Raw genomic sequence first — 27,636 nt, forward strand, 5'->3', positions numbered from 1 at the left:
CTTGCTCCAATTACAGTTATTTCATTAAGTCTCCAGGATTTTTTAAGGGTTTGTCCAGAAGACTATCAATTAAAACTTCAAGGGTTAGTGAGAAAGTTAGGGTACCATACACCGGGTGACATCAGAATAATGGAAGGGATCTTCTAGTCCAGCAGGAGACCCTGTACCATTTCAGACAATCAGGCTGTCCAGTCTCTTCTTTAAAAAAAACCCAGATGAAGCACCCATAACTTCTGAAGTCAAGCTGTTCCACGGGTTAATTGTCCTCACTGTTAGGAAGTTTCTCCTTAATTCCAGGTTGAGGTTTCTAAGAAGAGACTGGACATCTATTTGTCTGGAATGGCATAGGGTCTCCTGTTTGAACAGGGGTTGGACTAGAAGATCCCGTCAACTCTGTTATTCTGATGTCACCAGATTCATGGTATCCTAACTTTCTCATTAATCCTTAAAGTATTAATTGATGGTCTGGACAATACGTTTATTTTATATTGGATGGATGAACTTCAGAATCTATTTTAAAATCCTGCCTTTTTATAGAATGATTTTGTGGGGCTCTCATTCATTTTAGACCCTCAATAATAGACCTGGGATGCAGACTGAGGGAGAGTGACAGGCCAAAGTCCCCTGGTGAGCTCTAGTTCCATGGAACTAGAACCTGGTTGTCCCTATTCCTACTCCAACACTTTGACTCCTCCTCCTTTTTACCTCTATAATTCCCTTTTTACCTCTATAATTCTCTTTTGAGCACCACCTTATTGAAATGAAAGCTAGGATATATGATTCTGTTATTACGGACATGATTCTATGTTGGAGTTAATATTACTTTGATGAGCAATATTAAATTGAATTGAATCCAAACATTTAATTCCATTCATTTAATTGTTTCTCAGGCTTGGGAAGCACCCTTCTGCAAAGAGAAATTGCTTTTCTGCATGAAGCAGAGCATCTGGACTAAGCCCAGTAGATTCTCCTCTCAAGGCTGAGATAGCAAAATAAAAACCGGTATTCACATTCAAGGGACAATTCCAGGGTTTAAGGTCAAATGTCAGTTGAAAGTTGTCACGTGAATTTCCAAGGGAACCCAAGTAGAACAGACTGTACTGTAATGCAACATCTCTCAAATATTAAAAAAGTAAATGCAGCTGAAATGTTCATCATTATTAACTTAAAGTTACATTTTGATCATGAATATCAGTTTGCTCTCTGATTGTAGTAGTATGAAACATGGGATACAAATTATTTTAATGCACTAAGATAGAGTAAACCTCGTTGCCTTTTAGTAGTTATTTGAAATAAATCAAACCCAAATAAATAAGCCGTATTCCTAAGTAAACATTCTTAAAATCAATGCATGAAAAACAAAATATTGACAGAGGAGGGGAGGAGAATATTTACAGATAGTAAGCGAGCAGGACTGGGACAAAACCAGCCTGGGTCCTCTTGAAATAAACCAGCTATTTGCAGCGACCTTCTACCCTTAACTACTCAGAAGGTGCTTTTGCAAACCCTCAGTTAAGCCCAGAGAGTTTTGTTCCACTTACACAGATGGAAATGGAGGCCCCTGTCCCCATGTTAAGTCTGAACCAGAAGCTCTCTTAGGAGAGAAAGCCCACAGTCCGACCATGGTGTTCCTCTGCCCGTCAGCAGCTCAGCAGGGCTGGGGCTTTGTAGAAATTCACCCTAGTTCCAGGTATCTTTGGCAGGTGCTAAAGTAAACAAACAAAGGCAGCCCTTAGCAGCACCAGATTTCTGCTTAGGACACTCTTTGTACCTACTGAACCTTTGGACAAAAACTCCCTGGGATGTCAAAGCAAAGGATGTTACCATGGCATCCTGCATACACACACACACATACACACACACCAGGAAGCAATGACTTCCGCCAATGTGCTCTCTGGGTAGCAGGACACCTAGTAGGCCCTGACAGGATTAACTGGAGTGGCAAACTGGAGCCCTGGTGCATAAGAAAGGCCAAAATGGCTCCATTGTGGGGACCTTTCCAGAGTCTTCAGTCTGCAAAGAAGCAATGCATGTTTTTTAGATCTATAGTTTGTTAGGGGAAGGGAACAGTTGCGGTCAGAGCAGTGGTGGAATTCAGAAAAATGTTTTACTACTGGTTCTGTGGGCGTGGCTTGGTGGGCGTGGCAAACTCCCCATTCCCTCCCCACTCCAGGGGAAAGATACTGCAAAATCCCCATTCCCTCCCCACTCTGGGGCCAGCCAGAGGTTCTCCGAACTACTCAAAATTTATTTATTTATTTTTATTTATTTATTTTGTCACAACAGTATATATAAGCATAAGCATGAAGTAACTATAGTGTATATAAGCATATATAATTCATAATTATATATATATTTTATATATATATATATATATATATATATATATATATATATATATATATATATATATATATATATATATATATATATATATATATATATATATATATATATATATAGGTCTTTGGTTATTCGGGTTTTCTCCCGTGTAAAATTGGAAGTGTCTTGGCGACGTTTCGAAGTCTCATTCATCATCATCAGGCTAGGTGTTTACAGCTTAGTGCTTCTAGGAGAAATGTGTGATCGCAGCTGTTTCTTCCTTTTAACTGCTAGTGGGGGTTTGAACTGATTGGGTGGGAGCTTGGCTGTGCTCTGATTGGATGGGGGTTTTTCTGTGCTCTGATTGGCTGGGGGTGTGTCCTGTGTTGGTGGGGGCTTGGTTGTGCTCAGTCTAATCTGTGCTGCAGGGGGATTTGAGCTGGTGAGCTGCACTGCTGCTGTTTGGCTTCGTGTTCGTGGTCGTGCTACATCTTCGTAGTGGGTGTCAGTCTGCTGCATGTATGGATTGGAGGGGTTTGAAGTGGCTAATGTTGCAGCTGCGGTCTGGCTTCTGGTCCTTGGTCGTGCTTCCTGATCAGTGTGGGTTTGGGTGTGCTTTCTGGGTGGATGTGCGGTGGTGACATCCTGTGTGGACCTCGTGAGTGTGGGTCTGGTGTCATTCCTCGTGTTAGGGACTCGTTTGTCAATAAGGGCGGGTTTCCAAATGGCTGGTAGGCGGGAGGTGTCATCTCGTTTGTTCATGCTGTGTGGGCGTTTTTCTATCTCTCACCAACACAGTTTTTCTATCCCACCAACACAGGACACACCCCCAGCCAATCAGAGCACAGAAAAACCCCCATCCAATCAGAGCACAGCCAAGCTCCCACCCAATCAGTTCAAACCCCCACTAGCAGTTAAAAGGAAGAAACAGCTGCGATCACACATTGCTCCCAGAAGCACGAAGCTGAAGCCTGAAGATGACGAATGAGACTTCCGAAGCGCCAAGACACTTCAATTTACGGAGAAAACCCAACAACCAAAGACCTATATACAAACACCGTGAAAACCTCAGAATATATATATATATATATATATATATATATATATATAGGTCTTTGGTTATTCGGGTTTTCTCCCGCGTAAAGTTGGAAGTGTCTTGGCGACGTTTCGACGAAGTCTCATTCATCATCATCAGGCTAGGTGTTTACAGCTTCGTGTTTCTAGGAGAAATGTGTGATCACAGCTGTTTCTTCCTTTTAACTGCTAGTGGGGGTTTGAACTGATTGGTTGGGAACTTGGCTGTGTTCTGATTGGGTGGAGGTGTGTTCTGATTGGTTGGGGGTTTGGTTGTGCTCTGATTGGATGGTGGGGTTGGCTGTGCTCTGATTGGATGGGGTTGTGTTCTGTTTGGGGGGGGCTTGGTTGTGCTCAGGTTGGTCTGAGATGCAGGGGGATTTGAGTTGGTGAGCTGCATTGCTGTTGTTTGGCTTCGCGTTCTTGGTCGTGCTACATCTTCATGGTGGTGTCAGTCTGCTGCATGTATGGATTGGAAGGGCTTGAAATGGCTAATGATGCAGCTGTGGTCTGGCTTCTGGTCCGTGGTCGTGCTTCATCATCGGTGTGGGTTTGAGTTTGCTTTCCTCGTGGATGTGTGGTGGTGACATGCTGTGTGGCATTCGTGAGTGTGAGTTTTGCGTCATTCCCCCTGCATCTCAGACCAACCTGAGCACAACCAAGCCCCCCCCAAACAGAACAAAAAAAAGGCAATTTGGAGGCCATGATGGTATGATTTAACCTCTGCCAGTTCTTTGTGTGCGTCGTGCGTGCATCTTTTTGGAAATGGATGCTTCTCTCTGTCCAATTGTAACCTCAGGCCAGGCTACGCTTGGTTATCAGGCATTATGTGCGGGTAAAGGAAGCCCCTCCAAGAGTAGAGCATTCGGTGGGCAACAGGTGTTGACTGCCCAGCACTTGAGAAAGGAAAGAAAGAGGACCCTCCCCTGCTGCCCACCCCGCCTTCCTTCCTATCACACAAACTGAAAACCACCCACATATTCAGTGTTGGCTCCTGGCTTGTCCAATTCTCACGTTGGCAGTCCAGGGAGCTGATTGCAGGCTCAGCCCTGACATGGGAGCAAATTGATCTTGGTGTTTGAAGCCCAACCTGTGTTGTGTCTCGCCCGATCTCACCACAGCCGGGGCCTTCTTATCTGCTTCCGAACACGGAGGAATGTCCTAGTATGCCTCCCGGCCCCAGCCCTGGCTCCATGCCCAGACAGGCTGAAGAGGAGGAAATACCTCCAGCCCCCAGCTCTGGCTCCATGCCCAGGCAAACGGAGCAACTAGACCCCTCCCCCTCCTCCACAGCATGTGAGCCTGAGGGAGGTCAATTGCCAACAGTTGCCGACTGTAGTGACCCTCACGTCAGAAGACTTGATAGGCGGAGGCAACAGAAGGAAGGGAGGGGCAGGCCTGGATAAGTGCTGAGTCATGGAGCCACACCCCATGGCCTATATAAAGGATCTGCTTTCTGGCATTCTCTGAGTCAGGCAAAGTCTAAACATATCTTGCTGAAGTCGCTTTCTGGTCTCCTGCCTGCCCTGAGGACTTTGCTAGGACTTTGGCAGAGCTACAGAGGCATGCCTGATTCGGATTTCCCTGATCCGGCCGTCAGCGGAGGAGTGGGACACGACAACCAGTTGCCTGGATGGTGTGATATTCCATGGAGAGGATCTCCCTTCCCCCAAGAGCTGCCACGGTGTGGGTCTCAGCATTTCAAGATCTGCAGAACCAGAGACGATCACAAACCAGAGGTGATCATTGGTTGCTCCGCAGGGAGAGAGGAGCCAAAGACCTAGTGGGAATGAAAGTGCCTTTTGTTGCTTTTTAACAGGGCTCAAATGGCTTTGATTTACATGAATGCACAGCTGGAATAGTGCCAGAGACAAGCAAGGACTCAGGTAAAAGTGCTTCTGTGCTGGGCGGTGGAGAAATTTGGGCCATAGGCTTCATAATATGGACAGATGTTCAGAAGGAATTGCTGTCCTACTTTTGTATGCTCCTTACCTAAAGACATAAACCTCTTCCTTACCAAATTGCTTTTCTTTTACACACCTATCCACATCCATGTTATTCTTGCCATAAGTATTAATTTGACGATAAGTATGATCAAAATGGGATTTAAAAAAATGGGATGCAGTAGCTTGTCGATCAAATGGTCTAAGACACTGAGCTTGTCGATTGAAAGGTCGGCAATTCAGCAGTTCAAATCCCTAGTGCCGTGTAATGGGATGAGCTCCCATTACTTGTCCCAGCTTCTGCCAACCTAGCAGTTCGAAAACACGTAAAAAATGCAAGTAAAAAAACAGGGATCACCTTTGGTGGGATGGTATCAGCGTTCCATGCGCCTTTGGCGTTGAGTCATGCCGGTCACATGACCACGGAGACGTTTTTAGACAGCGCTGGCTCTTTGGCTTTGAAACGGAGATGAGCACCGCCCCCTAGAGTCAGGAACGACTAGCACTTATGTGCGAGGGGAACCTTTACTTTTATGATCAAAATAAATGCAACTGAGTAAGCGACATGACCTTACAATGGAAGCCCCATTTATTTCTACAGAGGATTCAATAGCTGAATGAGGCATTATCAGTAACCCTACTGTTATTCACAAAGAACCATAGAATCCCAGGCTGGAAGGGACCCTGAAGGTCTTCTAGTCCAACCCCCTCCCAATGCAAGAGTCCTTATGCCATCCCAGACAAGGATTTGTATATCCTTCCTCAACTAGCTAATTGGTTTATCTGCCTGGTTTTCCATTTTTTTCCCCTCTAGGAAGCCTGTTTAATGTTAAATGAAATAATGAACCATTTTGGAACAATCTGGTCAGATTTAAACTGAATCAAATTTCAAGAAAAATTTCAAGGGTTAAGTTCTTTGGAAACTTTAAGGATGGATTACTTCTTCTTCTAATGTAATAGAGCTTTTATGTTCTTAACTAGGAGACCAACACTACCTCTCTTCAGTGGCTGCTTAAGGATGGACAGTCCATAACTACAGCACAGGTGGCCAGATTCTACACAGCAGCACTGGGGATTTGTTGCAAAAATGTGTCTTCTCCACTATAGTGATGTGAGATATAGATAGATATTTGTTTTCGTAGGTTTTCACGGGTATAGGTATGTAAGTCTTGGCATATTCGGGGCTTTTCTCGTGTAAGGTTGAGAGTATCTTGGCGACGTTTCGACGAGGTCTCACTCATCATCTTCAGGCTGGTGCTTTTGGCTTCGTGCTTGTGTGAGAAAAGCGTGGTCGGAGCTGCCGTCTCTCTATAAATACTGGTGGGGAGGTGGGGAGTGTTGCTGTAAGCGGGTTACACTGTTTATGGATTGCAACTGTAGTATAATCAGACCATGTATAATTGACAGACTGGATTTTATTATAGATTTTAATTATTATTTTATAGTAGAATTTTTAATTGTATATTTACTGAGCATTTTTATTTGTTCGGGTCTGTGGTCCAAGATTGTAATAAATTGATTGAATTGAACTAGGAGTTTTGCTACATTGCAATGTTGTAAGATCCCTAGGGAAATCTTGTCTTGAATTTGTAAAATAAATAAAACCAGTATTTCAGTTTTGTAGTTGGTGGTTTCTTTAATAAATTGTATTTATTCCTTGGTTTTATAGATTTCAACTGAATAATTTTTAACAGCTCCTAATGCAAGATGCAGTAACTTTTTTGCCATCCAGCATCTTCACTGGTATTAAATGCTACATTCTTGTCATGTTGTTTACTTCATAGATCACGGGATCTTTTGGCAACCTAAGAGATTCCTCAAAGAAAACAGGGTCTTCAATCACTTTCATGACACTCAGTGGGAGGCAGCCTCTCCCTACCAAACAACATGAAGATTCCTTGAAGAGGGGAGAAGTATTGTGCCGACTTGGCCAAAATTAAGTACAAGGATTACATGTAAATGAATATAAAATACATTTGTTGCACCAGAAAATACATAGCAAAACTGTAGTACAATACAATGTGAGTGAGAAGAGGAACCTCATTCAGGAGACTGAATATGCCGGTTCTAGATCCAACCGTTTTGCACACTTGCCACGGCTTGTACACTTACCCTCCTGATCAGGGAGAGGTCAAGAGCAGCTCCACCTCAACAGCTGAGCTTCACTACATCTTAAAAGTCTCTTGGTCAGTTGCAATCCAGCATTGTCATTCCTAGGCACAAGCAGCATTTTGCTAATTATGGGCAATGGCAAAGCAGAAGGCCCCGTTGTGTTGTAAGAACTTAGCCGCAATGGCCAGGACTTGATGTTTTGGCTCAAAGGTCCAAGTGTTTCCAAGAAGTATCAAAAGTATCATTAAAAACCTTTATAAATAGATGCAAAAGTTACTAAAAGTATCGGTATAAAAACAGCAGCAACTATTCCATACGGCCATTCACACTCTGGAGGCAGCTGTGGAGGAATAAGTGTTTGGGGTTTGGCCCGATGGTAGAGTTCGTTCCATGCCAACAGGGAAGCACGGCCACCAGGAGGAGGAGCCCTCCGAAGAGCACACACAGGCCACTGGCGTAGAAAGCCACATCATAAGAAGCGGTCCAGTCATAAAACCAACCTGAAAGAGAACAGAAAAGAGATGCCAAAAACAGATCCAAGCCCTCTTATCTCACACCCATGCCATTACAGAAGATTTCCCCTTTCATAATATTGTCACCCCAGAACATGATTGCTCAGGAAACTGCCAGTTAAGGGTGCCAGTGCTTTGAACCCGAGCCATTGACAAGCCACAATTGCAGCCAATGGCTCTACTCTTGCCAGCTGTTGTATCACGGAGGTGGAAAGGATTACTCTATGGAGCACAGACCAGGATAAGAGTTTTTAAGGATACTGAGAATATGCCGCTCTATTTTTCCATTGTAATTGAATGGAAAAGTACTACAGCTCCACATCTTGTTGATCAGAAAGGTCGGCAATTCAGCGGTTCGAATCCCTAGTGCCGCATAATGGAGTGAGCTCCCGTTACTTGTTCCAGCTTCTGCCAACCTAGCAGTTCGAAAGCAGGTAAAAAATGGAAGTAGAAAAATAGGGACCACCTTTGGTGGGAAGGAACAGCATTCTGTGCGCCTTTGGTGTTGAGTCATGCCGGCCACATGACCATGGAGACGTCTTCGGACAGCGCTGGCTCTTCGGCTTTGAAACGGAGATGAGCACCGCTCCCTAGACTAGCACATATGTGCGAGGGGAACTTTTACCATTACCCTATCTCCACTAGCAGGTTCTGTAGATGGAGGCCATTTTTGAAAAGAAGGCATGGCATCTGGCTGAAATGCCGACTTACCTACAATTGGGGGTCCAAGGCTGTTTCCAAGTCCCGCGAAAAACATCAATATGCCGTAGGCATGGGTCAGTTTCTCGATCCCCACCATCTGGGTTGTGACATAAGGGAAAATCGACCAGTTTCCTGCAAGGAACCCTAAAACCCCCGAAAGGATCGCCAGAGCACTGTAGCTTTGGGCGAAGGGGATTAAGACCAGGGCTGCCGCCGTCAAGATCAATGTCAGGATGTAGAGATACAAAGCGTTAATCCAGTCCATATCCGCCAGGACGCCCAGGGCCAACTTCCCCACAGCAGTCATAATGCCGATGATGGAGATCAGAGGGATGGCGCAGTCCCCCTCGATGACATTTGAGCTCCTCGCCACGTCCTCCATGAGCAAGGAAGGAGGGAAGGCACCAACGTCGAAAAGGAAGATGGCAATGAACAGGGCAGAAAAGACTTTGTTTTTAAAAAGACTCAGGGTGTCCTCCCAGTAATTTAAATACAGGCCCCATTTCTGCTTAGCCAGTTGCTTGCAGAGGTAAGTTTGTTCTGCAACTTTCTTTGGGTAGCTGTCTGCCTCTCTCGGGGAGGCCGAGAGCAGCTGGCTGTGAACTGGGAGTCCATTCGCTTGGCGGTTGCTGCCCATCACCTGATTCTCCCCTTTCCCCTCACTCTGGGCCTTTTCAGGTATGGTGATGTGTTCTTCATGAGAGAACTTCTCTTTTCTGTTATAAATGATGTATTGATCTGGAACCTTCTCCGGATTGGGCTTCTGGGCCACCGGCAGAGGCCTCATCAGGCTTCCACAGGCTAGAATATTTAGAGAGAGTGCACCAATGATCAGCAGGCAGCCATCCAACCCATACAGTTCAATCAGCTCTTTCTGTAAGGCAGCATAGATGAAAAGGCCAACGCTCGACCCTGCAGGAAGAGAGGAACATGTCAGCATATCACCTTCTGCTGCGCCTTGGCTGCCAATGTAATAAATAATGTCAAAATAATGTCAAAAGCTGCCGAGCAGAGCAATAATTTCTCTTAATGTTTATATATTGAATTTTACTTGGCTGTACACCGCCCTGGGTCCTTCGGGAGAAGGGCGGTATAAAAATCGAAATAAATAAATAAATAAATAAATAAATAGCCTCAAAAGGTTTCTAGAGCAAAGCCAACAGTTTTGGTTTTCAAAGTTTCCACAGAGGCTGGAAGAAAGCAAGGGCTGAAGCAGATCACCCATTCCTGGCTGCGCCTGTTCCCTCCCTCTCTCCCTCTCTCTCTCCCTGTCTCTCTCTCCCTCCACCCCTCCCTCCCTCCACCCCTCCCTCCCTCTCTCTTATCCTATCAAAATCTAGCTCATCCAAACAACCAGCAGCATCTTCATGAAAAAATTATGGAAGTGGAAGAATAGCCTGAAACCGATCAGAAGTAATGTTTAACCATGATAAATGTAGAGCGACTTTTGGCATTTGGATGATATAATCTCAGTCAACCAAACTACTGCTTAAGGTCATTCCAACCAGAGATCAATGTCAGCTAAAAAAAACCTACCTGTGGAAATGAGACCGAGTGCGAGGCCTCTACGTTTGTCAAAGTATTGGCATGTGATTGTGACGGTGGCCGTATACAATAAGCCACATCCAAGTCCTAAAGGCATAGAAAAGTTTATGGCATATAATCAGTGCCCCAGAACTCTTGACTAATGTGATTACTGTTCAATGAAAGGACACAAGGAACCGTTCTGGAGGGTTCCTCAAACACCTGCACCGTTCACCTGAATATCAGGGAAATTCTGGGACCCCGCAAGTCTCTTGGAAATTCAGCCACCCTCCAGGGAAGATTAGGGTCCAGGTTTAAAGTCCACCTTCTAGAAGATGCCTTTAACTCCTGACCACTTGATTCTCTTGCTAACTGGTGGGGCCAAAGAGGACCGTGTGAATTCTCTTACCAACAATAATTCCATAGGAACAAAACAGAAAGTAGATATTGGGAGCAAAGCTGCTTATCATCAGGCCTCCTGCAACCATGAAGCTACTGAAGATGGTCACTGGCCGTGCACCGAAAGCAGAGACGCAGGTGCTGCAGATGGGACCTTCATGAGAACAATTGGGGGGGGGGAGAGAGAACAAGAAACATAGGCAACAATCTTATTTTGAATGATTTGAAGGAGTTGATCAAGAGATTGGTTGACCTCTCTTAAATCCAAAAAGGAGGGCTCTAGCTGAAGGTATTTTAATGCTTATTTCATCATTTTTATACCAGGAATGTTCTACCATCAACTAAGCCTCTGAGAACCGCATCCAAGTTGTGGTGGAGCTGCACCATGTCAACCCCCCCCCTTCTTTGTCACAGGTCAGCAAGAATGTTGACCTAAAGCAGGGATCTCCAACCTTGGCAACTTTAAGCCTGGTGGACTTCAACTCCCAGTTCTGGAATTGAAGTCCACCAGGCTTAAAGTTGCCAAGGCTGGAGATCCCTGCCCTAAACAGATTTACCTGGCTAACGTTCATGTGACTGTGTATGTATAAGATTTTCATCTGTGGGCTTAACCAATAAACCCATTGTACAATACATACAGTAGCAGCTGGTTCCTCCCACTCTTTGCCTCTCAGCAGATACAAAACCAGCCATACAACTTTTTTTCCCCCATCAAGTGTTTAGATCAGGGATCTCCAACCTTGGTCCCTTTAAGACTTGTGGACTTCAACTCCCAGAGTCCCTCAGCCAGCTTTGCTGGCTGAGGAACTCTGGGAGTTGAAATCCTAAGTAAAGGACCAGGTTGAGACCTAGTTTAGATAAAATTCCTGTTTGCACCATCCAATGTCCTGCGTGCCTGCACAGGGATCAGTCCAGCTGAGGATCATGAGGTTGATTTTTGATTCAAGTAGGACTGTAGACTTCTTAAATTGAACAAGGAGTTGGCGTGTTTTAATCTGCAACCCTGCAGCAATCTCTGGGAAAACAGGACAATAATGCCTTCACTTCCAACTTCGTCCATAGATTTGCGGTATCTCTACTGTTGTTATCCTTCTCCACCACTTTGCAAGAGTTAAAACAGCCAGAATGGACTGAAACAGAAATAAGGAGGTAGAGACTGTTTCAAGGAAACGCAAAGGAGAACTGATGGGAGGATAAAGTGAGATCTGGGAACCAAGTGACCAGTTTTAAGCCTATTAGAAGTTTTGGTTTTCAGCCTTGCATACCATGTTAATTTAAAGAAACTCAAGACTGAAGGTAATCAATAAAATAGAGAGCAACTAAGTAGTCCTGTGCATTTTTGTGCCTTTTCATGACTTGGCACCAGGAGCCAAGGGCTAGACAAGCTTCACCACTCTTACGAAAGGATTGTTCATGGTTTTGCTCTGTTCATCAGGGATTATGCTTTCCCATTAAAGGATTTTGCAGCAGGGAAGTCAGGTGGGGCAGGATACTGAGTGAGGTGGGCAGGAGCACCACCCTAACCCTAACCCTAACCTTCCGGAGCCCATCAGTTTGGGATGGACAAGCAGGAGAAGCTGAACGAGGGCTACCTTCCCACCATAGGTGGGTTTCAGCAGGTTCTGACCAGTTCTGGAGAACCGGTAGCGGAAATTTTGAGTAGTTGGGAGAACCGGTAGTAAAAATTCTGTTCTCTGCCTCCCGAGTCCCAGCTGATCGGGAGGGAATGGGGATTTTGCAGTAACCTTCCCCTGGATTGGGGAGGGAATGGAGATTTTGCAGTATCCTTCCCCTGCCACGCCTACCAAGCCACGTCCACAGAACCGGTAGTAAAAAAATTTGAAACCCACCACCGCTTCCCACCTTTCCTCTTTCAAGCAATGCTGTCCCTGTCTGCTGACTTTGGGGAACAGACATTGCAAGTGTCTTCAGGTCTCCCAAACCTGCAAAGCCAATTTGTTCAGGAATGAAGGCGATGTCCGTGCACAATGAGGCAGAAACAGTCCAACAACTGCAACACCAGAAGAGCTCCAAGGAAGAACTTGCCCTGGCTAAAAATGGAGTCCCTTCAGATTAACAGAGTTGGAAGGGACCTTATAGGTCATCTGGTCCAACCCCCGCTCAGCAGGAGATTCTACACCATTTCAGACAAATGGCAGTCCAGTCTCTTCTTCAAAGCCTCCAGCGATGAAGCTCCCAAAACTTCCAAAGGCAACTTCTGTTCCATTGGTTGATTGTTCTCACTGTCAGAAAATTTCTCCTTATTTCTAAGTTGAATCTCTCCTTGGTCAGTTTCCATCTATTATTCCTTGTCTGACCTTTGGGTGCTTTGGAAAATAGCTTGACTCCCTGCTCTCTGGGGCAGCCCCTCAAATATTGGAAGACTGCTACATGTCTCTCCTGGTCCTTCTCTTCACTAGACTAGCCTGCAACCGTTCATCATATGTTTTAGCCTCCAGTCCCCTAATCATCCCGCTTCCTCTTCTCTGCACTTTTTCTAGAGTCTCAACTCTTCTGCCCTTGGTCCCTTGGAGACTCAGAGGGGTTCATTTCTGGGAGTTGAAGTCCCCATGACTGAAAGTTGCCAAGGTTGGGAAGCCTTGCTCTGGGGGGGGGGCATTACCTTCCCATGGAAAGCATCTCTTGGGGAACTTAAAATCCCAGTTTCCAGCCATTCTTTACCAAGCCCACCAAAGAATCAGAAGGCAGGACAAGAAGCAATGGGTGGAAACTAATCACGGAGAGAAGCAACCTAGAACTAAGGAGAAACTTCCTGACAGAACAATTAACCAGTGGAACAACTTGCCTACAGAAGTTGTGAATGCTCCAACACTGGAAGTTTTTAAGAAGAGATTGGACCACCATTTGTTTGAAATGGTACGGGGTTTCCTGATTTATTTATTTATTTATTTATTTATTTAATCACATTTTTATACCGCCCTATCTCCCAAGGGACTCAGGGCGGTTTACAGCCTATTAAAACACCAATACATAACTATAAATACAGAAATAAAACACTAATTAAAAAACTTATTAGATAAGGCCGAATTAAAATTTACAATTAAAATAATAAAACCCCATTAAAACTACATTTAATTAAAAACCTAGCCCAGTCCTGAGCAGATAAATAGATGTGTCTTAAGCTCGCGGCGAAAGGTTTGAAGGTCGGGAAGTTGACGGAGTCCCAGGGGAAGTTCATTCCAGAGGGTGGGGGCCCCCACAGAGAAGGCCCTTCCCCTGGGTGTCGCCAGTCGGCACTGCCTAGCAGACGGCACCCGAAGGAGTCCCTCCCTGTGAGAGCGCACGGGTCAGTGGGAGGCAATCGGTGGCAGCAGACGGTCCCGTAAGTAGCCCGGCCCTAAGCCATGGAGCGCTTTGAAGATGGTTACCAAAACCTTGAAGCGCACCCGGAAAGCCACAGGCAGCCAGTGCAGTCTGCGCAGGAGTGGTGTCACATGGGAGCCACGAGGGGCTCCCTCTATCACCCGCGCAGCTGCATTCTGGACTAACTGTAGCCTCCGGGTGCTTCTCAAGGGAAGCCCCATGTAGAGAGCATTGCAGTAATCCAGGCGAGATGTCACGAAAGCATGAGTGACTGTGCATAGGGCATCCCGGTCTAGGAAGGGGCGCAACTGGCGAACCAGGCGAACCTGGTAAAAGGCTCTCCTGGAGATGGCCGTCAAATGATCTTCAAAGGACAGACGTCCATCCAGGAGAACACCCAAGTTGTGCACCCTTTCCACTGGGGCCAATGACTCGCCCCAACAGTCAGCTGTGGCTGCAGCTGACTGTACCGGGGTGCCGGCATTCACAGCCACTCTGTCTTGGAGGGATTGAGCTTGAGCCTGTTTCTCCCCATCCAGACCCGTACAGCCTCCAGACACCGGGACAGCACTTCGACAGCTTCGTTGGGGTGGCCCGGTGTGGAAAAATACAGCTGAGTATCATCAGTGTAGAGTTGATAACTCACACCGAAGCCACTGATGATCTCACCCAGCGGCTTCATATAGATGTTGAACAGGAGGGGCGAGAGAATCGACCCCTGCGGCACCTCACAAGTGAGGTGTCTCGAGGTCGACCTCTGTCCTCCCATCAACACCGTCTGCGACCGGTCAGAGAGATAGGAGGAGAACCACCGATAAACGGTGCCCCCCACTCCCAATCCCTCCAATTGGTGCAGCAGGATACCATGGTCGATGGTATCAAAAGCCGCTGAGAGGTCTAATAGAACCAAGGCAGAGGAATAACCCCTATCCCTGGCCCTCCAGAGATCATCTACCAACGCGACCAAAGCCGTCTCCATGCTGTATCCGGGCCGGAAGCCAGACTGGAATGGGTCTAGATAGACAGTTTCATCCAGGTACTGGGGTAATTGACATGCCACCACACTCTCTACAACCTTCGCCACAAAGCGAAGGTTGGAGATCGGATGATAGTTACCTAAAACAGCTGGGTCTAGGAAGGGGCGCAACTGGCGAACCAGGCGAACCTGGTAAAAGGCTCTCCTGGAGACGGCCGTCAAATGATCTTCAAAGGACAGACGTCCATGCAGGAGAACACCCAAGTTGCGCACCCTTTCCACTGGGGCCAATGACTCGCCCCAACAGTCAGCTGTGGCTGCAGCTGACTGTACCGGGGTGCCGGCATTCACAGCCACTCTGTCTTGGAGGGATTGAGCTTGAGCCTGTTTCTCCCCATCCAGACCCGTACGGCCTCCAGACACCGGGACAGCACTTCGACAGCTTCGTTGGGGTGGCCCAGTGTGGAAAAATACAGCTGAGTATCATCAGCGTAGAGTTGATAACTCACACCGAAGCCACTGATGATCTCACCCAGCGGCTTCATATAGATGTTGAACAGGAGGGGCGAGAGAATCGACCCCTGCGGCACCTCACAAGTGAGGTGTCTCGAGGTCGACCTCTGTCCTCCCATCAACACCGTCTGCGACCGGTCAGAGAGATAGGAGGAGAACCACCGATAAACGGTGCCCCCCACTCCCAATCCCTCCAATCGGTGCAGCAGGATACCATGGTCGATGGTATCAAAAGCTGCTGAGAGGTCTAATAGAACCAAGGCAGAGGAATAACCCCTATCCCTGGCCCTCCAGAGATCATCTACCAACGCGACCAAAGCCGTCTCCATGCTATATCCGGGCCGGAAGCCAGACTGGAATGGGTCTAGATAGACAGTTTCATCCAGGTACTGGGATAATTGACATGCCACCACACTCTCTACAACCTTCGCCACAAAGCGAAGGTTGGAGATCGGATGATAGTTACCTAAAACAGCTGGGTCCAGGGAAGGCTTCTTGAGGAGGGGTCTCACCACCGCCTCTTTCAAGGCGGCAGGGAAGACCCCCTCCAACAAAGAAGCATTCGTAATCCCCTGGAGCCAGCCTCGTGTCACCTCCTGTGTGGCCAGCACTAACCAGGAGGGGCACGGTTCCAGCAAACATGCGGTGGCATTCAACCTCCCCAATAACCTGTCCATGTCCTCGAGAGCCACAGGGTCAAATTCATCCCAAACAGTCTCAACAAGACAGCTCTCAGACCTCCCGTCTGGATCCACCCAATTTTGATCCAGACCATCCCGAAGCTGAACGATTTTATCGTATAGATAACCACTAAACTCCTCGGCACGTCCCTGCAATGGGTCATCCCGCTCCCCCTGTTGAAGGAGAGAGCGAGTCACCTGAAACAGGGAGGCCAGGCGGTTATCTGCCGACGCAATGAGGGAGGAGACGTAGCCACGTCTCGCTTCCCTCAATGCCACTAGGTAGGTCCTGGTATATGACCTAACTAGTGTCCGATCAGCCTCCGAACGACTGGATCTCCAGGAACTCTCTAGGTGTCTTCTCCAGCGTTTTATCTCCCTCAGCCCCTTGGAAAACCAAGGAGCTGATTGAGACCTTCGCCGGGTCAGAGGCCGCAAAGGCACGACACGGTCTAGAGCCTTAGCCGCAGCCAGTTCCCAAGCTGCGACTAGTTCTTCAGCCATGCCATGGGCCAGACCCTCAGGAAACGGCCCAAGCTCCGTCCGGAACCTCTCCGGGTCCATCAGGCGCCTGGGACGGAACCAACGTATTGGTCCCGTCTCCCTGCAGTGATGAGTGGCGGTCAGAAAGTCTAGGCGAAGGAGAGAGTGATCTGACCATGACAAAGGTTCAATGACTAACTCTCTCAAGTCCAGATCCTTCAGCCACTGTCCAGAGATAAAAATCAAGTCCAGCATGCCACCCCCAATGTGAGTGGGCCATCAACTACTTGAGTCAGGTCCAAGGCCATCATGGAAGCCATGAACTCCCGAGCAGGAGTTTGGCCTAGAATATCCTTATGGTCCCTTCCAACTCTGTTATTCAGTTATTCTGTTGAGTAGAGGCAGCTTCCTTCCAGGGGTGGGCTTCAAAAATTTTAGCAAGGGGTTCTCTGCCTGGTTGTTGGGTAGGCATGGCTATGGTGGGCGTGGCCTAGTTGGTTTCCTGCACCGCAGTGGGGGAGGGGCTTTCTGCCCTCCCTGGGCTCCAGAGGCTTTCCTTGAGCCTCTGGTAGGGTGAAAATGACCTCCCCAGGCTTGAGGAAAGCCTCTGGTAGGGTGAAAATGACCTCCCCAGGCTCCGGAGGCCCTCTGGAGGCCAGAAATGTGCCTGTTTCCAGTTTTCCCGAACTTCTGGTAGGCCCATTTTTCACCCACCCCAAGCCTCCACACGCACCCTGCACTTATCTGCATCCAAAATGGGGCATGTGGGGATTCCTAGGAGGGGAGGTGTGGGCAGGGCAGGGCCAGCCAGGAGTGGGATTTGGGGGTTCTTTGAACTGCACAGAATCTTAGCTAAGAGGTTCTCCCAAACCCTTGAGAACCCCCAGCAGCTCAGCACTGCTTCCTTCCTCCCCCAGTGTTTTACAAGCAGCAAAAGCTGATGTTTTTCTGAGATTCACACTTCTCACTGCCACTCATGGAGATGGTCTATTTCCCTTCCTCACTCTCTTCTTCTCCTTCTCCCCCACCTGTTCTTCCTGCTTTTCTATTCTTCCTTGCTTGAACTTCATTTTGCAAGGCCTGCTAAACCTACAGACTTCCAATGCATTCATGCTTCCACTTTTAAATCTATTTTTACCACAAAGCAGTTAGAGAAGGGCCAGCAACCATCTCCTTTGCTGTGACTCACACAACTCTCCAAAAAGCCTTTGTATTTTAACACCTTTAAGGTATGCAAAGTCATTGTGGTACCGTTATAAAATCCTCCAAGGTCAAAATCATTATTTTAGATACCAGAGAAGTTATTATCACCTCCAATGGGCACTGTCAAAAATCAACCTCTTATCAGCCCTGCCCTGCATTAAGGAAATTTGCATATAGATGCAATTCTGCCAGATCATTTATTCAATCTCTTATTACTCAACTCTGTTCTACAAATAGAGAAGCAATTATTGCTTCTCTGTAATCTGCATATCTATTTTTTACACTGCAAAGTTTTAAAAGCATTTTCCTTCACTGCTTCTCATACATGTATTTAAGCTTGGCTTTAATAAATACATTATCATCACCATCGCTACCATTTTTTTTATAAAACAAAAAGACAAAGTAGTTCACAATAATTAAAGTAATATTTAAAAGAAATAGAAACAAAAATCCCATATTAATCCCCGTACGCCACAATTCCGACCTGCAGAATTTTAGAGGATGATTTTGGAAGTAAAAACAGATTCTTTTTTTATGGGCCATGTTGGATATTTTTACATTTTATGGCTCTTTGTCCTTCCACTGAAAGTTAAAGGCAGACATACTGGTAGAGTGAACAGCTTATAAAAACCTAACTCTGCAAATGGCAACTTCTATTTTAATTCTTTTTGAAATTAGTGTAATTTATACCTCTTGTGGTGAATACACAGAACTGAACTGTCTAATTTGCGAAATTCTGGCCTTCAATTTTCCCTACAATAAAGATGCTGTGTGTGCAAATATTACAGTTCTACAGATTCCCTATTTCTCGCATCATCTAATAAGTAAAGTTAGAGACTTGCCAAGCTACAGTAGCTGTTTCTATGATTAGAATGGAAATATATATTTGTGTTTCAGTCCTAACTGCAGGAAAGGGACTGCAAGTCTTTAGTCATCCGATATCGCCAGATATTATGTGGCTCTCACAAAGTGAAACCACAACATTAGTCCTACTCTTAACTGCCTGCTAAACTGAAATGGAAAGCAACTTCCCGCAGAAATCATTGCCATCATGTTTTCTCGTACTAAGTACAACAGAAATGACTTGAGTAGATTATCTGAAGAGACCAGGCTGATGGCAAATAAACGATTATTCTTAAATTCCTTGTAATAAAGGTTACTGGTTTGCAGCCATATGTCATTTGACAGTGAAAGGCCATTGCTGGAATTGATCTTCCCATAGAAAGAAATGCCAGCTCCTTTTTCAGTGGAGTTTTCTTTCTTTAAAGCAAAGGTCTTCTAAATAAACATAAGGATTAGATATTTCTTTTCTTTTTTGCAAGGTAGACTTACTTGCGAGCAGCCCCACTCCGCTGGCCAGGGATCCGACCCAGGCGGTCTTTCCTTTCCCTTCTCCAAAGAGGTCCAGCCATTCCATGTAGAGCACCCCAACTGCCAAGGGCGACCCATAACACAAGAACTGGGTGAAGAAGGAGCTGAGGACTATCACCCATCCCCAGCCACCATCGGGTGATTTCTGGAACACCATTTTCCAGCGGGATCTGAGGGGTCACGACCAAGCCCTGCAGGGAGAAAGAGAAACAAATAGGAAAAAAGAACACAGCTGACCCAATGCTGGACATGCACTGAAGGCCAAGGATGAGAAGAAGAGGATGACACAAGACCTTAGGAACCTGCGCCAAGGCAAACGGCCAGCAATTTCTGGTTTCCACCCAACTGCTGTCAAAAGCTGCATTCAGGCCCAGACGTTTTCTCTCACAGCCACTGGCTGGACTACGGTCTGTCCAAGCTGCGGCTTTGTTGTCCTCTGGACAAGCAGCCAACTGGAACAACCCTAAAGGTGATGCCACAAAATTGCTCTCTTCTCTCTCTTCTTCAATGAACTAGAAGTCGTGGGGCCACCTGGCCTTTGCAGCTTCCACGCAGGTTGCTGAGCAGGCTTTGAGGCCTGGACAGCTCCCCTCCTTGGCTGCCAATGTGAAGATCTGAACATCTAGATCAGGAATCTCCAATCTTGCAACTTTAAGCCTGGAGAACCTACACTCCCAGAATTCCCAGTTTAGCTGGCTGGGGAATTCTGGGAGTTGAGGTCCTCCAGGCTTAAAGTTGCCAAGGTTGGAGATCCCTGATCTAGAAGGACCACCAGGGTTGCTTCTTGCAGATGAGGCTTTCGTTTGTAGGAGAAAAGTGGTCCTTTGAGCACCATCCCTGGGAACAGGGCAAGAGTCATGCTTGCTTCCATCTCCTCCTTGTCCACTACTTAACCCAAGGCGAGGAGTCCGTCCATCTATCTCTTTGTGAAATGCTGCGCACTAGAAAACAGAAGGCTTGAAGCTCTTGGATATTTCTGCAGCTAATTTTGATTCAGGGATGTGTCTGGGCACTGAGCTGGGTCACATCTAAGAAGACTTTACCCTTCTGACCTCACAGTTTTTGCCAAGTTCTTTTTGCCCAGAGAACTTGCCCTTCTGCACTCCCAGATCCAGGTCTTCATGAGGCAGCTAACTAGAAATTAACAGACCTTCCAAGGGGATGATGCAAATTCTTGAAATGTGTTAAAAGTCTGAGCTGCTCCTCCTTAAGGGAGTTGAATGCCTAGTCCTGACTGTCCCATTTGGTGAACGAAATGCATTCCTGGAGAAAGACTTTGGATTACTCTTTAAATTAATTTGAAAGCAAGTTAACCTTGCTGCAAGATAGAAATAAGTTGTCCTGCCACTCCTGTCCTTACAGCAAACATTACTGTCCCCATCAAAAGCTCAACACTCTAATTTTCAACAATCCAAGCTGGTTCTTTCCAAAATCTCCTCTCTGGCTCAATAACCTGCTTTACCTGAGTGCTTCTTTCCAGACAGGTGATGCAGGTTGAGAAGGCTGTTCTCCTCAGCCCTGGGGCAAAATTTCCTTCCCAATACTACAGCTGTGTATTGTACTGGGATATCTAGACCGTAATGGGAGGGAAGAGGAGCTCTCCTCAAACATGTATGACATTCAGCCTGAAGAAAGTAAGAATGCTTAAAAGCTGACCTTTTATTCCTTAAAATATTATTTTGCTCCAACTAGCTGAAGCACAGAGGAAACACGCTAGGACATATCACACCAAGTCAGAATGTTTTTCTCCTTCCATCCACACATGTAGGAAAGGACCTAAAATGCAGGAGTAGCTTCACCACCCGATAGTCTGGCCTGCTTTCTGCCTGAATTGTACCACTGAAATATCTTGGCCCAGAAGTGCAGAAACAGGATCTCTCCTGATGGTGAAGGCACAAATGAATCCTAAAGATTTCCAAGGAACATCAGAAGGGCTGAGATGATTCTTCAGAAGACCAAAAGGAGCTTCTGGCAGCCTCGGGTGCCATGTTGCATTTACCTACAGCTGTTCCCGCGACTGTGTGGCTGCCTCCGCAGCTGCAGTGGGATCCCAAAGAAGACAGGTTTGGCTTAAGAACTTGCCCCCCTGGGGTGCTCCAACTCCCTGTTTGGACTGGACTGCATTTGAGCTGCACAGCCAAGAAGAGGCGTTTGGTGAAGGAGAGTCTGCTTATCAAGCCCTCCCTGTGACAGTTGCCTCAAGCCACCTCAGTCTAGTTCATCTCACATGCAGATGAACACAACAGCTGCCTTGAACCCAGAAGAATCTTGTTTCCACCTCTAGTCATATAGAGAGTAGATGTGACTCAGGGTTGAACTGCTGTGCTCTTGGTTGTCCAAGTTTTGTTTTTCGTTTCCTGCAGATGTTTTGTTGCCAGGTTAGGTAACACCATTCATAAATGTTTATGTTGCAGATTTAAGGCTCTGAGCAGTCTGCTTCCTCATGTCCTCAAGGCTGCTTTCTTCTTAACTGATGGAACATTTTGTTTGTGCCTAGACAGAGGTGGAGAGGCAGCAAAGAATTTGTTTTCAGGTTAGGATCACTGCAGCCCCACCCCACCCCCGTGAAAATTTCTCACCCCACTCGATGCTTCCTGTCTAATGATCTATTCTAGTTCTTCCAACATTTCTTGAACACAATGTCTGCATCCTAAGGGTTGCTTTGTCTCGCTTTTTCTTTTCTCTTTCTTTTCTTCTTTTTTCTTTTCTTTCTTCTTTTTTTCCCCCTAAGACTGCTGCCAAGATTTTTCTAAAAAGAGCATCCTACATCTGATAAATATGGTCTCCTTCAGAGTTTTGGTAACTGTAAGAATGTCACTTTTTGCAATAGATAATCCTATTTTTGTTTGAGTCTTTAAGAAGCTTGGAAACTTAAATTCAAACCTTTTTGTAATGTATTTGAATTTTAGGAGGGAAATTTGGGCGGGAAAATGCACGTTGCTGATTGGCTGATGCCTCAGCCAAATTACTATTTAAAGAGGGGTTTTGCCTGTTGGTTTTTGCTGGGGATCACAATAAACCAAAGAGCTGTTGTCACTTGTATTGTCTCCTGCCCTAACACTTTTGCTCGCTTGTTCTATGGATGTTTGCCCTCCACAAGAGGGCCCTGCCACTGGGATTGGGGGATCCCCACTTTTCAAGGCAGGGACCTTGAGAGGTGCTCAAATCCATGGAAAGGTTGACTTCAGTGAGGTTTACTCTTGAGTTGATTTTCATTAGCCTCCCCTTATGCTAAGCCCAATTAATTGGCTTGGATGCTTTTGCTTGGTGGTTTAGTCCTGGGGGTGGGTGGGGGGGGAGAGACTGGGTGTGTGTGTTTCTACTCAGAGTATTCCAGCACCTAAACTGAGAAGGAGGAAGGGTACACTTAAACATGACAGACCCCCACCCTCCACCCCACTCCTCCGAAAAGCTGCTTGGAGATGATCGCCTTGTTCGGAGAGCTCTGCACCCAACCTCTGCAGGCTGCCAGGAGCAGAGGGGAAGAAGTCTCCCTCGTGACGGGCCCCGTTGATGTGTTTACACTTGTGTGTGAAACCACAAAACAGGCTCCCCAAACCACAAGGACTGGTTCGTGTCACATGCCGAGCTTCACACCAGCAAACAAGATGTGGGATTTGGCGTCTTCTTCGAGCGCGAACTCTCCGCCCGGCCGCCGATTAGCAGATGCAACGAGCGGAGACCGGCAAGGTCTTCCCTTCGCCCGCCAGGAGCGGAGGGAGCGGGGCCGAGGGGGCCCCTTCTCTTGCCGGGGGATGATGGGCTAAGAGACGGCCAGCGCGGGTAGAAAAGCAGCTTCGGAGGAGGAGAAGCGCTTTCTCCAGAGTTGGGACGGGCTCGAAGACCAAGCTTCAGGCTTTGACCCCCCCAACTCCCTCCAGGGCCCCAACCTTCAGCCTGTTTACTCAGAAGGCAGCTTCCCTGCAGCCCAGCAGCTGCTGTCAAGTCCGTCTTCCCACCTCCTGGCCAATGCCTCGGACTACAAAGCTCACCCTCCCCTGCCTGGCGGTCACGGTCCGCACGCATCAAGCCCGCCTCCCTCCGCCCCGTTAAACGGCGAGCCCTTTCCCCGGCAGCCGACCGGCTCCCTTTGCAACTCATAGTCCGCGGAAAAGCTGCGCCTGGCTCTCCATCCCTCTCCGCCTGCCTCTGTTTCCCGGGGCTCCCGGCGGCAGAGACCGAGAAGGAGGCAGGCAGGCAGGCAGGCAGGCTCGCCTCTTTCCTTCCTTCCTTCCTTCCTTCCTTCCTTCGTTCTCTCCCTCCTTCCCTTTACCTGCCTGGCCGCGCTCGCCCGGCGCCCGCCCTGCCTGGCCCAGCCCTCCGGCCTTGGGGAGCCTGGCTGGCGAGTGTCCGCGGGGCTCCCTTCCTGCCGCTCCGCCGCAGTTGAGGAGCCGCCGGCCGGCAGGCAGCCGGTCCAAACCGGTTGGAACCGACGAGAGGGCGGCGAGGCGCTTTCGGGAGAGGAAGGCGGCGGCATCGCGGAGGCTCGAGCTGCGCTGCTCCGCCCGCCCGCCAGCTCGCTCGTTCGCCGTCCGCCAGAAAGAGGCCCGCCCGGGCCAGGGCCGGATCCTTCGCCCGCCCGCCCCCCGCCGGGATCCGCCTTGCGCGCCGCAGCCCCATCTGGCCTGCAGCCTGAGCGCTGGAGAACGCCGGGCCTGGCAGCGCATCCCTGCTGCCATCCTTCGCGCCTTGCAGTTCCCTTGGCCCGGAGCCGCAGCGGGACCCCTTTGCCACGATCCCGGCCAAGGCGGGCCAAGCCCAGTGCCCCGAACCTCTCCCCCTTGAACTAGGGGGGATCCTATGAAATGAGCCCCTTGGGGAGATTTGGAAGTCCGGGTAAGGGGCGATCCTCCTGCCCTTGGGTTTCTCAAGGAGGCAGCTCCATGGCTGAGGAAGGGAGCATCTCACCCCGGCCAACTCTTGGCAGGAACTGCTGCCTCCCCCACCCCCACCTCCAGCCTTCTGTATGTGGCCAGAAATTCAGCCAAATCTTTCTTAAGAAATGGCTTTCTGGGAAGCAGAATCCTTCCCTGCCTCTGGTTCGTTCTCTTCCCTCAACCTTCTTACCTGGAGACCTTCAGCTAAGGGGAGGTTGGACTCAGAGACCGGTCATTATTCGAGCTTCTGAGCTGCTCCATTCAAGAGTTCTGTCTGAAAACAACCTTTGGCAAAAAGACAACCTGAGCTAGATCCCAATGACCACGAGGAGACACTGAGAGCGTTTTCTGTCTCTTCAGCTACCATTTGGTGGTCATCAGGGTTTATGGAGACCAGGTCTGACAACTTCAGCTGCTCCAGAAACAAGAGACTAAAATGGAGAGGGGAGAGCAAGCATAAAACAGAGTCAAGGATGAGTACAGAAGAGTAGCTGGAGTGGATAAAACCAAACGCAAGAGACTTCTACAGAACTCTACGTCAGTCTTCCTCCTTCCTTCTCTGTCTCATAAATTTTCTTTCTCTCTTCCCCCTCCCCCTCCTCTTTTTCAATTATTTGCTTCTTTCCTGGTCTGTTTGTTTATTGGGTCTTGGATTACATAAATAAATATGGACTCTGATTCTCAGAAATGGTGGAGGCAGGATCCTTCAACACACGAAGCAGTAAAAGAGGAAGTAAAGAAGTAGTGATGGAGGAGACACTGGGTTGAAGAAAGCTCATTGACTTCTTAGATGACCTTTTTAGTTTCCTTTAAGAAAACATTTTTAAAATATAGAAAGGAAAAGCTTAATTTAGGTTAAATTAATCTACATGAAATAAGATTAAATAGTTTTATAATGCTGGGGTGTCATATGGAAATCCAAAGTTTCTGTCTTTCAGTCTCAGTTAGATGTCTTTCTAAGATGTCAATTTATGTCTATGGAGTTTCTCAGTCATCCAGGTCATGGTTGTCCCAAAGGTGTTTTTTCAAAAGGCACCTGGATTTCCTTTGCTTTTGTTTGAAGATGTTTTGCTTCTCATCCAAGAAGCTTCTTCAGTTCTGAGAGGAACTAAAGAAGCTTCTTGGATGAAAAGCAAAACGTCGTCCAAGTAAAAACAAAGGCAGTCCAGTTGCCTTTTGAAAAAAGCACCTTTGGGATGTCAATTTATGCAAAACAAAAACGAGCAACAAGCCCATAAAAGGGGTTCCAAAATGACTTTCAAGCAAGCAGACTTGCCATCTTCAAGGCACAGCTGAGAAAGTCTTGCCCGAGGGAGAGGCAGCAGCAAATGCACCACCGGCATCTGGCACATCCTGTGGAAAGCGAAGGATAACTCCAGAGGTGGGTGTCACATAATGTAACCACCGGTTCGTCCAGCACCAAAAATGTGAGTGCGCACATGGCTTCAAAAACACAGCGATATAGGACTGGATAGAGGCTGGGCGGTGGTTGGAACTACCGGTTCACCCGAACCAGTCCGAACCGGCAGCAGCCCACCTCTGGATAACTCCCTGCTGTCTCCTTGAGTGATAAACGGAAAGGCTTCCGAAGAGCAGCTTTCAAAGCCATCTATAAACCAGAAGACGTGTAGTCCTCAATTGACAAGTTCATTCAGTGACCCTTCAAAGTTATGATGGCACTGAAAAGTGACTTAAGAGAATTGCAGCATCCGCCACGGTCATGTGATCCAAATTCAGCCGCTTGGCAACTGACTCATATTTATGACGGTTGCAGTGATCCCCTTTTGTGGCCTTCTGAGGAGCAAAGTAACAGCCATGTTACTAGCTTAACAATTGCAAGGATTCACTTGCGAGAAAGGCTGTAAAATGGGGCAAAACTCACTTAACCACGGTCTCAATTAGCAACGGAAATTTTGCACTCAGTTGTGGTTTGCAAGTTGAGAACTACCTGTATAAACGATAGAATATAAACTATAAAACTAGAATCCTTAATTATCGTATCCTGGTAGAAAAGCCTTTGAGAGACTCCCAATTCTATCTTGGATCCCTCTTTATAAATCTTTCATTATTGCTGCGGTCTTTGATTTAATGTTAGCTACTTTGCTATCTGCTTTGAGATCTGTGGATGAAAATGTGGAAGAATGGTTTTTTTAAGAGAATATGGCCCAATTTAAATTCAGTGGCATTTTGGATTCTGTGCCCCAAAATTTACCTTTCTTAAATTGGGGCTGTAGGAAGCTGGATTTCTAGCTCCAGCTGGAGAATAAAGCTAGTATCCCCTTCACTGTGTTTGTTAGAGAGAGAAAAAATCTCTTAATAATAATTAAACATCCTCTTTCAAAATACCTTTCATTCTTTCCCTGAATTCTTTCTCAAAAATCAGTCCAGCAGTGTCCTCTGCCCTTCGCCTGTGGCTGTAGAAAGAATCTCTGGGCTTGTTTTGTCTTTTCTCTCCAGGGAAAAATATATCTGAATTTGAGGGGAAGGAGCAGGAAGATAGATCAGATCGGCAGATAAGGGGAACACGGTGGGAGACTCATGTAATTTTGCACATTGGGGAAAAGACAGTCCTCCCCACAATGTCAGCGTTATTCAAAAGACCAGTCATCAAATAAAATAAAATCAATACGTGAGAAGGATTGATGCCTATCAGAGAAAAAAGTATAGTCTCTTTCCTCCAAATTCCGCAATCTCCATACATCTCTCAACTCGAAATCTTCTATCATGTCAAAAAAGGATTTAGGCAGCTTTGCGTGTGCAGGTATCTTCTTAGAAGAAATTCTCTTGTCCTTTCGTGTATCTATTACTCCATTCCAATCTCCCAATATAATGCACGATTTATAATCCCATAGAATCAACTTATCATATAACATTCTATAAAATTTTTCTTGTTGCTGATTGGGTGCATATATACCAAACAAGAGAGTCCTTTTTGTTTCTATTGTAAGTTCAATAGCAATATATCTTCCGTGAATATCTGCCTCTATTAACTTGGCTGGTATATCTTTTCTCAAATAAACCACTATGCCATGTTTTTTCTCCAAAGCTGAAGCAACAAAATGTTTACCTAACTTTGAGTTTATTAAGTACTTTTGATCTGATAATTTAATATGCGTTTCTTGTAAGCAAATCACATCATTTTTAAATTGTCTCAAATAATGAAATATTTTCTTCTCTTCTGAGCTGAATTCAAACCATTGACATTCCAAGTCAAGATTTTATTTGCCATTAGTGGCCTGCTGAAGCTTTTGAGCGATCAGCTGAAGATCGTCCTCCGTATCTTGGCCGTGCTCCTCCACCGCTTCTGTAGCAGAATCCTGAACTTTACTTTGAGTTTGTTGCTCCTTTTCTTTACGCTTAAGGGCTCCCCTCGTCAGTCTTTGTTCTTGTGGTTGTTCCTCAGATGGTAACATCACTGGAATCACCTCAGCTTCCACACCCATTTGAGTCTCTTGAATTCTTTTTCCTATTATTTCTACTTCAAGTTTCAGCACGGTGGAAAGAAAATCTTTGGCCTTAAGCACTGTGTCAATACGATATCTTCTTCCTTGATAATACACTGTCAAACCAACTGGAACCTCCCATCTAAATTGAATCTGGTATTTCTTAAGTTCTTGTGTA

At 46.8% G+C, this 27,636-nt stretch overlaps 1 protein-coding gene across 6 annotated transcripts; it reads right to left on the reverse strand.

Annotated features, from left to right (window-relative positions):
• Nucleotides 1-6,912: 6,912 nt before the first annotated feature.
• SLC16A9 (solute carrier family 16 member 9) lies at nucleotides 6,913-26,975 on the reverse strand. Of its 6 annotated transcripts, none has more exons than XM_058187746.1 (7): nucleotides 23,412-24,098; nucleotides 20,795-21,631; nucleotides 19,100-19,329; nucleotides 10,599-10,742; nucleotides 10,202-10,297; nucleotides 8,675-9,577; nucleotides 6,913-7,951 (listed from the first exon to the last, which is right to left on the reverse strand). In XM_058187746.1, the coding sequence occupies exons 3-7, from the start codon at nucleotides 19,293-19,295 to the stop codon at nucleotides 7,758-7,760; spliced, it is 1,533 nt and encodes a 510-aa protein (XP_058043729.1). In that variant the 5' UTR covers nucleotides 19,296-19,329; nucleotides 20,795-21,631; nucleotides 23,412-24,098; the 3' UTR covers nucleotides 6,913-7,757. The 6 variants fall into 6 exon arrangements, with proteins under 6 accessions (XP_058043729.1, XP_058043728.1, XP_058043730.1 ...); XM_058187745.1 differs by lacking the exons at nucleotides 20,795-21,631; nucleotides 23,412-24,098 and adding exons at nucleotides 24,206-24,446; nucleotides 26,362-26,975 and having other exon boundaries at nucleotides 6,914-7,951; XM_058187747.1 differs by lacking the exons at nucleotides 20,795-21,631; nucleotides 23,412-24,098 and adding an exon at nucleotides 24,206-25,017 and having other exon boundaries at nucleotides 6,914-7,951.
• Between the last annotated feature and the right edge of the window lie 661 nt (nucleotides 26,976-27,636).

This window comes from Ahaetulla prasina, chromosome 6, assembly GCF_028640845.1.
Source record: "Ahaetulla prasina isolate Xishuangbanna chromosome 6, ASM2864084v1, whole genome shotgun sequence".
Lineage (NCBI taxonomy): Eukaryota > Metazoa > Chordata > Lepidosauria > Squamata > Colubridae > Ahaetulla > Ahaetulla prasina.